The sequence below is a fragment of the Equus asinus genome, chromosome 5, assembly GCF_041296235.1.
Source record: "Equus asinus isolate D_3611 breed Donkey chromosome 5, EquAss-T2T_v2, whole genome shotgun sequence".
Lineage (NCBI taxonomy): Eukaryota > Metazoa > Chordata > Mammalia > Perissodactyla > Equidae > Equus > Equus asinus.
The window spans coordinates 36,854,203-36,867,708 of record NC_091794.1 but is presented as its reverse complement, the minus strand read 5'-3'; the positions used below and the strand labels follow the sequence as shown (position 1 = coordinate 36,867,708).

Below are 13,506 nucleotides of genomic sequence, written 5' to 3'. Positions count from 1 at the left end.
TTGACCTCTAAATGTTTATTCAAACTGATACCTCACACCTGAATTGTACGTGTTTCTTTCATGAACATTAGATGATAAGTTAGTGAGTCATTTTTTTTAATTCATGAATACTTTTACTTTATTGTATTGCTTAAATATTATTTATCTTGTTTTTTTATTTTTTGCTTGAGGAAGATTCACCCTGAGCTAATGTCTGTGCCAGTCTTCCTCTGTTTTGTATGTGGGTCGCCACCGAAACATGGCCACCGAGGAGTGGTGTAGGTCCACACCTGGGAACCAAACCTGGGCTGCCGAGACAAAGCTCACTGAAGTCAATCACTAGGCCACAGGGCTGGCCCCTTAAATATTTTAAAAAATTATTTTATTGAGGTCATATTGGCTTATAACGTTTTGTAAAGTTCAGGTATACATTATTATATTTTGGTTTCTGTGTCCTGTTCACCACCAATAGCCTAGTTTTTATCCGTCACGATACTTATGTACCCCTTTACCCTTTCACTCTTCCCCCATCCCCTTTCACCAATCTGTTCTCCTTATCCATGTGTTTGTTTGATTACCTTCCACATATGAGCAAAATCAGTGTTTTTAAGGGACCTTATTTATGTTATATACATTCTGTCTTCACTGCTTGCTTTATTGATCTTCACTCTACGGCAAAAGTAATTCTTGACTTCTGAGAAGCTGTTTATGACTTCTTACTGAGGGAATTAAAACAAACAAATGATTTATATGCTAACCTGTTGAGGGCATTATTCATATTTTAGAGTAATCCTTGATTACTAAATATTTTAAGACATTACCTATATGATACAATAGGTATTAGAAAGCAATAGGGAAAGGAAGTGGTCATCTCATCTTTTTCTAATGTGCTTTTTAAAAATCAAGTTTATGTGCAGTACTCAAGGGTACTCTTTTATAGTTTACAAACAAGTTAAAAAGAAACCTCAGCAGTTATTCATTGCTCAAGAATCTAGCTGACATCTTTGGAAAATAATTTGAAAAGCTAGTGGATTGTGTACATGCTGTGCCGGAAGCCTTTAGCTCCCTTTTGCATTCTATAATTTATATGTTGTCCCAGCATGAGGTAATTTTCATGATTTCGCCTTTAAATTATGCATATTAAAGTGAAATGTACTGATACAAATATAGACATGACCTATAAAGATTTCTTCTTTTTCACAGAATTTAACCTTTTAAAGACCTCTTTATTCTCTAAACCACTCTTGTCATAAACAAATGACAGAGCTTTTCTATGCTAGAGCTATATTAGTGTATTTGATGCACATATTATAGTAGATATTTTAATAGGCTTTTTATAATAAGGTATTGCACTGTCCATTAAATACTTTGAGAAATAAGCATATTTATTAAGAGCTTGACCAAAAGCATAATTGAGTGTAAGTTCAGAAGCCTTAACATGGGTCTATTTTTAGGCAGAGAAAATTAAAAGAAAAAATTGTTGAGTGTGTGGCCTGAGTTGTTTTTTCTAGTAAAGAGTTAGCCTGAGATATCTCTAGTCTTGCCTTTTGTAAATGGTCTGCACATGTTTGACAGGCATCTTTAGCTTAGTGACACAATCTCTGGCTTTGAAACAGAGAATTTCCCCACTAAACTTAAGTGACCTCTTCAAGCCCAGACTTGTAAACTTGTTAATTAGTACACAAATATGTAGCTGTTCCCTACCGTCTATTTCTTCAGCATACCCTTAGCATCAGGGACCAGGAACCTATGGCAGACAGTCTTGTGCTGCCCCAGACCAACTGAAAATTCTGAAATAGAAGCTGTACAAACCCGGTTCTCAAGAGCCATCCTCGGAGGCTAGAAGAGAAAAAGAAGCAAATCCTAAGACTATGTTGTACAGGAGCAGGAAGGCAAAGTTTCTTCTCACACTTCTGAACCTCGCTCCTAAGTTTTTCCTACTTCACAGTCTTTTTTGTTTTCTTAACGTATGAACTCAGTTACTCTTACTGCACCAAGATTTTAATGACTCCTACTCCCTAAGAACCAGAAGTGTTACCTATATTTTCAAGCAAAGCTTAGTTTATCACTTAGTTATCCATACTGGTTACTTCTATTATCTAGCAAACATTAGTTTATTATTTAGTTTATTAGTTTATGTATCCATACTTGGGAGACCAGTATAGTCTATTAATTAAGAACATGGTTTCTGAAGTAACTAGATTCAAATCCCGCTTATCTGCTTAATAGTTTTGTGATCTTAGACAATTTTACTTAACCTCTCTGAGCCTGAATTCCTTCATTTATAAACGTTCTGGAAGGAATTTCATGATATGGCATATATGAAATGCTTAGCACTGTACTTGGCATATGCTATGCAGTTAATAAATAGCGGCTACTTTTATCATACTGTATAGTTGGATTCCCCTGTTTAGCATGGAAGAGTCATTTATGTCATACATGATCTCATATTAGAGTAAAGTAATAGATTTGACATACTCACTTATTAGTAAATTTTTTATTGTAATTCCCAGTCTAGCCAAAGGTGCAGCAAAATGAGCTCACAGATGTGCCAATGGAGATAAAAATTGCATAATGCAACTTTTTGGTGGAGCAATTATGCAGTATCTATCAATACCCAGAAAAATGCTCTTTGAGTCTGCAATTCCTTTTCTAAAAGTCTTCTCCAAAGACAGATCAGAGCAAAATTTGCAGCCACTTGCGTTTGATGAGTGGGTGGGATTCGGGGTTAGGGGTCAGATGGGAAACTTAAATGTCCAGCAACAGAGAAAGGTTGGCTAACACATGGTGTTTTCACGTGATTCATACTCTGTTGCTATTATGAAATATTTGGTGATGTGGGAAACTGCTTACCATATACTCTTAAGTAAAAAAAAGTTATAAAAGTAATATGAGAAATACTGAAATTTCATACACTAAGAACTACATCCCTGTCTGTAGTCCTTTCTCTCCTTCCCCAGAAACAAGACTGGAAGAACAAACATCAACACATCAGAAGTGTTTATCTCTGAGTGGTTGGATTTCAGATTTTTTTGGTTTTGTTTTCTTTTTGTACACTTCACTGTTTTCCACATTGTAGGTAATAAACAAGTTACTTGGCACACCTCGTATGAAATGCAGTGGAGGGAAGATGGGGTGTCTAGGTATCTGTTGTTTGTCACTAGTGACCTTATTGAAAAAAGCTTTGAAAAACCGAAAGCTGCTCCTTGGATCTAGAAACTGATCTCCTAAACTGAAGCACTGTAGTTGATTTGGGCCAGGAGGTGGCAAATGTGGGTCACAGGAGGAGCTGTTGTTGGACAGACTCTGGGTGTTCACGAGTGCATCGGTTTAAGTATAGCAGATAAAAAAGCCCTACGAGAGGGACAGGTGGTGTTTAATATGGAGGAGAGGAAGCTTCTTGCAGGAAAAAAACCAGAGTGAAATTTAATTAGACTTGCAAAGAAGATTGTTAAGCAAGGGGTGTGGATCATTTAAATTTTATTAATTTTCCCAAAATATTTGTGATGGCCAGAGGGAGACTGATGTGCATTTCCAGTGGAAAGCTTGTGGAAGAATAAATATTTTGTGAGTGTAGAAAAATACTTAGGAATATTTTGCTTTTTCAGATAACTTATATTTTAAAGTAATTTTAAAATACCAAGAACAGAATTATAGCTTTTTGCAACTTTTTCCTAATTAGGATCCAGTTTATGGAAAAGGAAAACTTGGAGAAATCCAGGGACTTATTCTGGGAATGTTGGATACCTTTAACTATGAACAAGTAAGCTACTCTCCATTTCTAAGCCTGTCCTAAGGTAGAAAGAGACTATTTCTTTTTTCTTTGCACCTATACTTTTTCTTTAAAAATTACCATCTATTTAGTGGAAGTTTGGTAGATTGAAGTGGTTTTTAAGATTTTTATATTGCTCTTCTCTTCATCTTACTTAATCTGTATTTTATATACACACATATATATTCTAGAATGTGGAAATGCATCAACTTTGGATTCATTTTATTGTTCTGTTTCATGGGCAGTGGGAAAAATATATTTTATTTTCCCGTTGAAAAGTATGAGAAACTTTCTGGAAAAATAATTAAATTCAAAGATACAACCCATGAAAAGGAAGGGTCAGCGTGAGTATAGAAAATTGCAAAATAAAATCAGAGTGTTCTTTTATACATTCTGAAGCAGATAATTGCCACTAACCAAAAATGGTCATTAGTCTTTCCTTAGCTCAAAACTGCCTATAGCTTTAATTCTCAGTAGAAGCCAGCTTAGTGTACAGATTTTTTTCTTAGTGTACTTCAAAGTGACTCATGAAGCCAAGAAAAGCTCCATTTAGGCATGTTAGATACAATGTCTGCTTTTTTAATAATCAGAGGGAAGAAAAAGAAAAATTGGGGTGGCAGAGCCTTTCTTAGGATGTTCTAAGAACTGCGGTTTTGCTAAGCATAGCACAGTAAGGCTGATGGCCCTGCAGGCCAGACCCCATGTTGGCAGAAAGAAAGCTGAGTACAAGGCACAAAATTTTTGCAAACTTTTGTAACTTTGGAAGAAGAGTAAAAGATGGGGTTGATTGGAAAGAATTACAAAGGTTAGACCATTAGAACTAAAAGTTCTGCATTACAAAGGACTTGCTATGTAGCAAGGAGGATGGGCAATATATCTTCCCCCTTGAGACCTCAGAAAGGAACCCAACTGCACATCTAAATGATATATATGAATGTTGAGAATTAGATATAGTATGAAAACGATTTTATTTTGCAATTTTCTATACTCGTGCTGACCCTTTTCATGGCTTATATCTTTGCATTCAATTATTTTTCCAAAAAGTTTCTCATTTATGAGAAATAGTACTTTATAAGCACAAAGATCCTTAAAATGACTTAATGTGATAGCTGTGAAAATGTCTTTATGTGACTTAATGACAGATGTCACAGTCTTGAGTAGATTCAAATGACTTGTAAGTGCTGATAAGGAAAATGTGATCTCTCTGCCCGAGGGAGATGAAAATTGAGTAATGGCCATTAGCTTTTCCAGGGAAAGGTTATTTGAAGTATTGCCATGAATGCAGTTTCTATAAAAAAATCAGGGATTTTTTTTTGTTACAACACTTGGAGCCATTCAGAAAGAACTTATTATATAAATGTAACAAATACTATAATAGATTTAGGTTTATCTAGTCATTTGAAAGCCATCAGTACTGAATTAAGCCACAGCATGGAAGAACACACATTCTCAGTAGAAACTAGTAACAGCCTTTTAATAATTATTTTGAGGATCTTAGTGTATGCACTTATCATTACTCTGCATATTAAAGTTAACCACTGAAGTTTGGGGGGTTTTGATGTTTGTTTTATCAACTTTGTGCCTTTAGAGTGTATTCCAATTTCAGTTGTTCATAGTTGAAAAGTAAACAAGTATTACTCCCTATTCATCCCTTCTATCTCTTTCACTTTATCAACGATTTTTTGTTTGTTTTTGTTTTGGTCTTTCATAGACCCTGCTGGAAACAACTACTAGCCTTCTAAACCAAGATCTCCATTGGTCGTTGTGTAACCTGAGAGCTTCGGTCACCAGAGGACTGAACCCCAAGCAGGATTACTGCTCCATATGTTTGCAGCAGTACAAGAGACGCCAAGAGATGGCTGATGAAATTATTGTCTTTAGGTAAGAGAGGGAAGGAAGTGTTCCACTTATGGTATGTGGACTCGTATGGTATTACCAGGCAGAACACACGTGGATACACAGCCCCAGTCAGTCATTCTAGCAGTGAAGAAAACAAGACAGAGTTCCTGCCCTCATAGACCCTATACTCTGCATGGGGGTTGGGAGGAGTGGGTGTTAGGGTGGTCAGGCAATAAGTACATAGGAAGTAATAAGAGCTATGAAGAAAAATAAAACACAGGGTAAGGGGAGGTAAGGATGAAGTGTTCAGGGTGAGAGTACTATTTTAAGACACCATAACGAGGAAAAACATCTCTAGGGAAGTGACATTTGAGCAGAATGAGAGAGGTAGGAGTGAAGGTTCAGAATATATTTTAAGGGTGGGGCCAACTTGCTGCTGTATTAGATGTGGAGTGTGAGGGGAAAAAGGCTTTGGCCTGAGCAACTGGATGAACATGGTGCCCTAAAAAGAGGAAGAACAGGTGTGAGAAACGGGGAAAAGCAGGTTTTGCCTTGGAGATTTAGTTTTGAGACGGCTAGTAGACATCCAAGTAAGGATGTCGGGTAGACAGTTATTCTAGTCTGAAACCTGGAGACATGTCCTGGAAATATAAATTTAGAAGCCATCAGCATTTAAATGATGTTTAAAGCCACAGTGCAAAGAGAGAAGAAATCCAGTGTGAAAGTGAAAGGTTTGATCTCAGGAGCAAAGACAGCTCATCTAGAATATATGGATAGAGCCAATAGACGATGGACTCTGGAGCCAGACTTCTTGAGGACGAGGTTGACCTGATCTGACCTTTGTCTGAAGGATCTCTTTGACTGCTCTGTTGAGAATGGACTATAGAAGGTCAAGGGTGAAAGTAGAATGCCTAGTTAGGCTACTGCAGTAATGCAAGTGAGAGATGGCCCTAGGTGATAGTAATGAAGTAAGAAGTGGTAAGATTCTGGATATGTTGTGAAGGTAGAGCTGAGAAGATTTATTTGTAGATTGGATGTGAGGTTTGAAAGAAAGAACTGTCAAGGATGACTCCAAAGCTTTTAGCCTGAGAAACTGTAGAAAGTAGTTGCCATTTATTGAGATGTGGAAGGTTGGATGAGAGCATGCAGTGGGGGTGGAGTTGGCTGGAAATCAAGAATTTGGTTTCAGGGTCTGCCCAGGGGTGTAGTGGTATAGTGGTTAAGTTCCCACTTCGGCAGCCCAGGGTTCACAGGTTTGGAACCTGGGCATAAACCTGTATGCCCCTCATCAAGCCATGCTATGGCAGCATCCCACATACAAAATAGAGGAAGATTGGCACAGATGTTAGCTCAGGGACAATCTGCCTCAAGCAAAAAGAGGAAGATTGACTGTGGATGTTAGCTCAGGTCCAATCTTCCTCACAAAAAAAAAAGAGAATTTGGTTTCAGGCATGTTAAATTTAAGATACCTATTAGACATCCAAAATAGAGTTCTTGAGGGGACAGAAAGATGAGGTTTAGGAGAGAAGTCTGGGCTGAAGGTGTAAATTTGGCAGTCATCAGCAAGTAGGTGGTATCTTAAAGCAAAGGAATTGGAAGTAATCACTAAAGGATCAAGGGTGGGTATAGGAAGAAGCGTGCAGAAGAAAAAGACTACAGAAGAGAAAAAGAAAGAGTAGATAAGAGAAAGACTGTAGAAGAGAAAAGGATCGACTTCTGAGGTAGTCCCGCATTGCAGGTTGGAGAAGGGAGGAGGAATCAGTTCGGAGAGCTGGGAGTTATACGCAGCGCCTCACTTCTGGAAGGCTCATTTGGTAACTTGGTGTAATCAATAGGGGATTGCTTCATAGGAGTAGTGTAAGAATTTAGCACTGACATTTTTGTAAATGCTTAATCAAATCACAGCTCTGGCCTTGAATTTGATGAGACACACCACTCATGTTAATATCAAGCTGCTTATATAATGATGACTTTCCTCAATTGACTTTTTTCAAGCTGTCTAAAACATTTCATAGTTTGAGAAATGAACAGAAGTTCAAATCATCCCCCAGGTGGTTTGTAGTCAGAGAACTGTGATTCTGTTCCTACTCAAAACTCAAGTATACAAATATACGTCTGGATTTTAAAAAAAGAGAAGACAGCAACAAGTAAACTCCCTTTCTGGTTTCTTAATCTATACAACCAGCAGTGCATTCCAGCTTATTGAAATCTTTATCACTTTATAAATACACTGTTTTTTTTTTTTAAATCAATGGCCTTTTAGGTTTTTTTTTTAAGATTTTATTTTTTTATTTTTTGTTTTTCCTTCTTCTCCCCTAAGCCCCCCAGTCATAGTTGTATATTTTAGTTGTGGGTCCTTCTGGTTGTGGCATGTGGGACGTTGCCTCAGCATGGCTTGATGAGCAGTGCTAGGTCCACACCCAGGATCCAAACCAGCAAAACCCTGGGCTGCCAAAGTGGAACACACGAACTTAACCACTCAGCCACGGGGCCGGCGCCTATAAATACACTCTTAACATAGCTGATGTTTATGGATTTTATGATAATGAAAAGTACAAATTAGTTGCTTTCGTTTTGTAGCTGTGGCCATCTGTATCACTCATTCTGTCTGCAAAACAAAGAGTGCACCATCGAAATTGAGGGGCAGACAAGATGGACATGCTACAAATGCCGCTCAAGTAACAAAGTAGGAAAATTAAGCGAAAATTCATCTGAAATTAAAAAGGGAAGGATAACCCCATCACAGGTAAGACTTGTTTTCGCAGAAAAATGCAGACAGTCTTTTCTTACCAACATCTTTTAGGCCTGGCTTCATGTTTTTTCAGGTCCTATAGGCCTCAAGCAGTGTTTGAAGAGTCTCTCCTCTCTGCCTAGGACTGAAAAACAGGGATTTGAGAACAACAGGAGACATTTTCTGCCCTCAAAAAGCTTAAGATCTAGTTGAACAGAGGGGATGTACACACGAGTCTAAGATCCTTTGACAAAGTAAGATGTCAGCAAGTACAAATGCTACAGTACTGATGAATACCTATATGCTGAAGAGTGCCGAGTTCTCACCTTTAAGTAGGGCCGATGGGCAAGGTACATACACGTGTGTGCTGTGTATGGTTTTCTTAGCTGGTAACTGTCTTCAAAGAACTTGGTGCAGTAGTGTTCATTGAGAAATTTTCGTTGCCTTTGGAGTCTGACTAATAGACTAGATATAATTTTTGTTCAATTTGCAGCCATCTTTTTTTTCATCTTGGGCAGGCAGTGGAGCAGAGTTTGAACTCTACTGCTTAATAGCTTTTGGGAGAATAGAACTTGACAACATGAGGGGCTCAGTGTGGAGGAGGAGCAGTTACTAGGGCTGTGACTTGATCATTGTGCTATTCTCAATCTACTTCCTCTTCAAAGTGACAGGTAGTGTCACGTTTGCTGTTTCCTTCTCCTTTCTCTATGCCACCCCATCCTACAGTCAGCCTTCATGTCACGTAGTAAAAAGTTGGACCGGTTGCTTTTCTCTCTGTTTCATCAGCTTTCAGTGTTATATTAGAAGCAGACCCAAGAAAAAAAACTTGATTGAGCTTCTCCCAGATAACAGTTTGGAATTTCTACACTCCAGTGGTAGGCATTCATTTATATATCCACCCAATATATAAGGAACAGTGCACCAGGTACTGTGCTTAGTCCTGGGGATGTAATGGTAGACAAGTCGTTTGTCTTGTGGAGTTCACAGTCAATGAAATTGTAAACAGATCTTAAATAAGTGTTCTTAAGTTCATTCTGACACCAAATCGTGGTATCTTTTCCAGCACCAATTCTGACATCAGTTTTGTCAGTTCTTCAGACAACAACAATTCTGAGTGTCCAAAAATTCAATTCTGACACTAACTACCAGGAGTTAGTGTCAGACTCCACAGATTTAAAGATTCATCCCCACAGGACTGCTCTCGCTTCAGACACCAGTCGCAAATGGAGTGCCCAGGTTACCCACACTTCAGTCTGACTTGGCCAATTCAGGGGTCCCCATGACTACCCCCAGTTAGATAATTCACTAGAACAACTCATAGAACTTGAGAACATACTTTATGTTTACCAGTTTATTATAAAGGATACGACTCAGGAATAGCCAAATGGAAGAAATGACCAGGGTGAGTTAGTAGGGGAAGAGGGTGCGTGGAGCATCTATGCCCTCCCCCGGCGTACCACCTTCCCAGTACTTCAATGTGTTCACCAACCCAGAAGCTCCTTGAACCTCATCGTTTAGGGGGTTTTTATGGAGGTTTCATTATGTAGTGATGGTTGATTAAATCATTGGCCGTTAGTGATTAAACTCAATTTCCAGCCCCTCTCCCCTCCCTAAAGGTGCAGGGGGAGGGGGGCAGGACAGGAGAGGGTAGAACTGAAAGTTCCAACCCTCTAATCGTGGCTTGATCTTCCTGATGACCAGCCACCATCCTGAAGCTATCTAGGGGTCCCCAGACATCAGTCATCTCATTAGCATATAAAAGGCACTCATTGGGGCTGGCCTGGTGGCGGATGGGTTAAGTTCATGTGCTCCGCTTTGGTGTCCCAGGGTTTGCAGATTCGAATCCTGGGCACGGACCTAGTGCCGTTAGTCAAGCCACACTATGGTGAAATCCCACATAAAAATAGAGGAAGATTGGCACAGATGTTAGCTCAGCCACAATCTCCCTCAAGCAAAAAGAGAAAGATTGGCAGCAGATGTTAGCTTAGTGCCAATCTTCTTCACCAAAAAAAAGGCACTCATTACTCAGGAGATTCCAAGAGTTTTAGGAGCTGTGTGACAGGAACCAGGGACAAAGACCAAATATAAATATTTTTATTATACTGCAGATGAATTGTGCTGTAAGAGCAGATAATGAGTAGACCTAATCTAGACACGGGAGATCATGGAAGGCTTCCTCAAAGTGCCATGTTAGCTGCCTGAGAAGGAAAAAAAGAAGTAAGCTAGACAAACTTTAAGTACGAGGGTAGGCAGGAGAAGGAGTATTCCAGGCAGAGGGAACAATATATAGAACAAACATGTAGCATCTCTGCTGTGAAACAGAAACGAGCATGAAACTAGATGTTAAACATAATTGGATCTAGAGGGTAAGAGCAAGAGTGGTGTGAGATGATGCTAGTGAGGTAAACAAGGACCATCTTAATTATTTTGATGTTTATACTAAAGAAATAGGGAAGACATTGAAGGATTTTAAGGAAGGAATGATCTGATCTGATCCAGAATAGTATTAAAGAACACTGACTGCAGTGCAGGAAGTGAAAGGGAAGAAAGAATGGATGTAGGGAGACCAAGAACATTGAAGTGATTTAGAGGAGAGAAGAGGTGACTTGTACTAGAATGGTAGAAGTTGGGATGGAAAAAAGAGTACATATCTGAGATGTGTTTGAGATGAGCACAAACATCAGAATAACCAGTGGTCCCTGCTTCACTAACCTCATCTCATACCTCTCTCTTTTGGCCTCTAGATCCAATCATGCTCAACTTCTAGTTTTATACTCTTTTCTGCTTCACAGCAGAAATATTATATTTGAGAGGTAGAATTTTCAGGACTTGGTAACAAATAAATTGTTGGATGGGGGAGGTAAGACAGAGGAAGAAGTCAAAGATAGCACCCAACTTTCTAAACAAACCCAATGGATAGCGGTAACATTCACTGAGATAGAAATCAATAAACAATAACAGATTTGGGAATAAGATAGAGAATTCATTATTGGAGTTAGAGATGTCTGCAGGACATACAGGTAAAGATGTTCAGTATGGTTTCCAGATTGAAAATTTTATTAACCGGTCATCCAGAACACTTCCTTGTTTGCATTTAGGGAAGGAAAGACAGATCCTGTGATTTCCAGCATCTTTCCAAGCAGCATCCAAGTGCATATGAGGGGACCTTTACTTAATGTAGATACTCCAGGCATTACATCTTGGGGCACTTCAGCTTTTTTCCTCTTTCAGTTTTATCCTATTCATAAACAGTTTGTGATTACATGCATGTTTTTATATGGATTTTACCAGTTAGATTTTTTTTCTTTCTTCCTAAATAATACCCAGAAGCTAAAACAGACTTTTTTTTCCTTTTTCTAAAATACAATTCTGTATTATGTATATATAATTATGTGTTTTTATACATAATTTACAAACAGTAAAATTCACTTTCTGTGAATTTTGACAATCCTCTACAATCAAGATATAAGGCAGTATTATCACTACCTTCAAAAGTCCCCCTTAGCTCTTTCTAGTCAACTTCTCCCCCTACCTTCAACCTCTGGCAACCACTCATCCATTTTGAGTTAATTTTTAATAGGATGCAAGATAGGATTGAGGTTCATTCTTTTGCATGTGAATTTCCATTGAATTGCTTTTGTACTTTAGTCAGAAATCAATTGACTGTGTATTTGTGGGTCTATTTCTAGACTTTCTATTCTATTCCATTGATCTGTATATCTATCCTTCCTTCAGTTCTGTAGCTTTATGGTAAATCTGGATATCAGGTAGTATGTATCTTCCAACTTTGTTCTTCTTTCTAATATTTGGCTATTCTATATCCTTTGTTTCTCCAGATAAATTTTAAAAACCAACTTGTCAGTTTCTACAAACTATTATACTAGGATTTTATTGGGATTGTGTTGAATCTATAGATCAATTTGGGGAGAGTTGACATCTTAACAATACTGAGTCTTCCAATCTAAGAAGATGGTATATATCCCAATTTATTTAGCTCTTCTTTGATTTATTTCATCAGTGTTTTGTAGTTTTTGGCATATAAATCTTGTACATATCTTGTAAGATTTATTTCTGAGTATTTAATGATGATGCTTTTGTTGTTTTATATTTCAATTTCTAATTGGTCATTGCTAGAATATAGAAATACAATTTATTTTTGTATATTGACTTTGTATCCAGTGCCCACTGACCTTACTAAGCTTACTTATTAGCACTAGGACTTTTTTGTAGACTCTTTGATATTTTCTACATAGATAATCATAACATATGCAAGTAAAGACTATTTTATTTCTTCCATTCCAATAATTTGCCTTTTATTTCTTTTTCTCGCCTTATTGCATTGGCCTTCAGTGCAGTGTTGAATAGGAATGGAGAGAATAGACATTCTTATGTTGTTACTGATCTTAGGGGGAAAGAGTTCAGTTTTTCATCATTAAGTATAATGTTAACTGTAGGCTTTTTATGTGTAACCTTTATAATACCGTGTTTAGGAAGTTCCCTTTTATCCCATGTTTTGCTGAGAATTTTTTCATCAATGAGTATTGAATTTTGAAGCCATTTCTCCTACCTTGGTTGTCCTGTTCCCACATCCCCACACCTCATACAGTGAAGAAAGACAATCTGTTTCATTGGCTTTCCTCCTGCCTTCTCTCAGAGCATCTAGAAAAGGGAAATTGTTTTGAAATTGGATCTGCATCTCAAAGGCAGCTTTATTTCTGAGGCCATCCCATTCTGCAGCGCAGGTGAGATGATTCAATCTTTTTATTGTTTAAGAAACTCCAGTAAGATTATTGATCAGATCCTCTTGAAAATCTCTGTTTGATGCATCCTAATAATATTGTACAAGCTAGACTGAGAGCTATTCTGGATTTCTTAAATTTTCCTCTAGCTGTCTGTCTCCCTTGATTTTCTTACATAAAGTATTGTGAAAAGATCTGGTGGGCTGGTAACATAAGAAGGAAAGAGGAAATGAAATTTATCAAATATATGTTTTAGATGGTGTGTATGCCAGTCTTTACCACAACTTTATGAGGGTGATATATTCCCTGTTTGCTGAAGTAACTGCATGTAGCTCAGAGAGGGAGGGCCAATATTTGAACTGAAATTTGTAGGATCATCATCACCCCCATTTTAGCATTCTGGCTTATTGAAACCTGGTAAAACTGATTTTTCAATTACGTTCATA

General features: G+C 37.9%; 1 protein-coding gene across 13 annotated transcripts in view; it reads left to right on the top strand.

Moving 5' to 3' along the window:
* VPS8 (VPS8 subunit of CORVET complex) overlaps positions 1 to 13,506 on the top strand; it is a 236,928-nt gene that overhangs the window by 176,052 nt on the left and 47,370 nt on the right. For 11 of the 13 annotated variants that reach the window (XR_011503258.1, XR_011503257.1, XR_011503256.1 and 8 more), the window contains 3 exons: positions 3,662 to 3,742; positions 5,463 to 5,632; positions 8,171 to 8,336. Coding sequence is in view for 9 of the 13 variants with exons in the window: in XM_070509286.1 (XP_070365387.1) it covers positions 3,662 to 3,742; positions 5,463 to 5,632; positions 8,171 to 8,336 (417 nt within the window). In the remaining 4 variants the exon portion in view is untranslated. Of the gene's footprint in view, positions 1 to 3,661; positions 3,743 to 5,462; positions 5,633 to 8,170; positions 8,337 to 12,975; positions 13,064 to 13,506 lie in introns of those variants that run through there. The other 2 variants (XR_011503259.1, XM_070509287.1) reach the window with 2 other exon arrangements.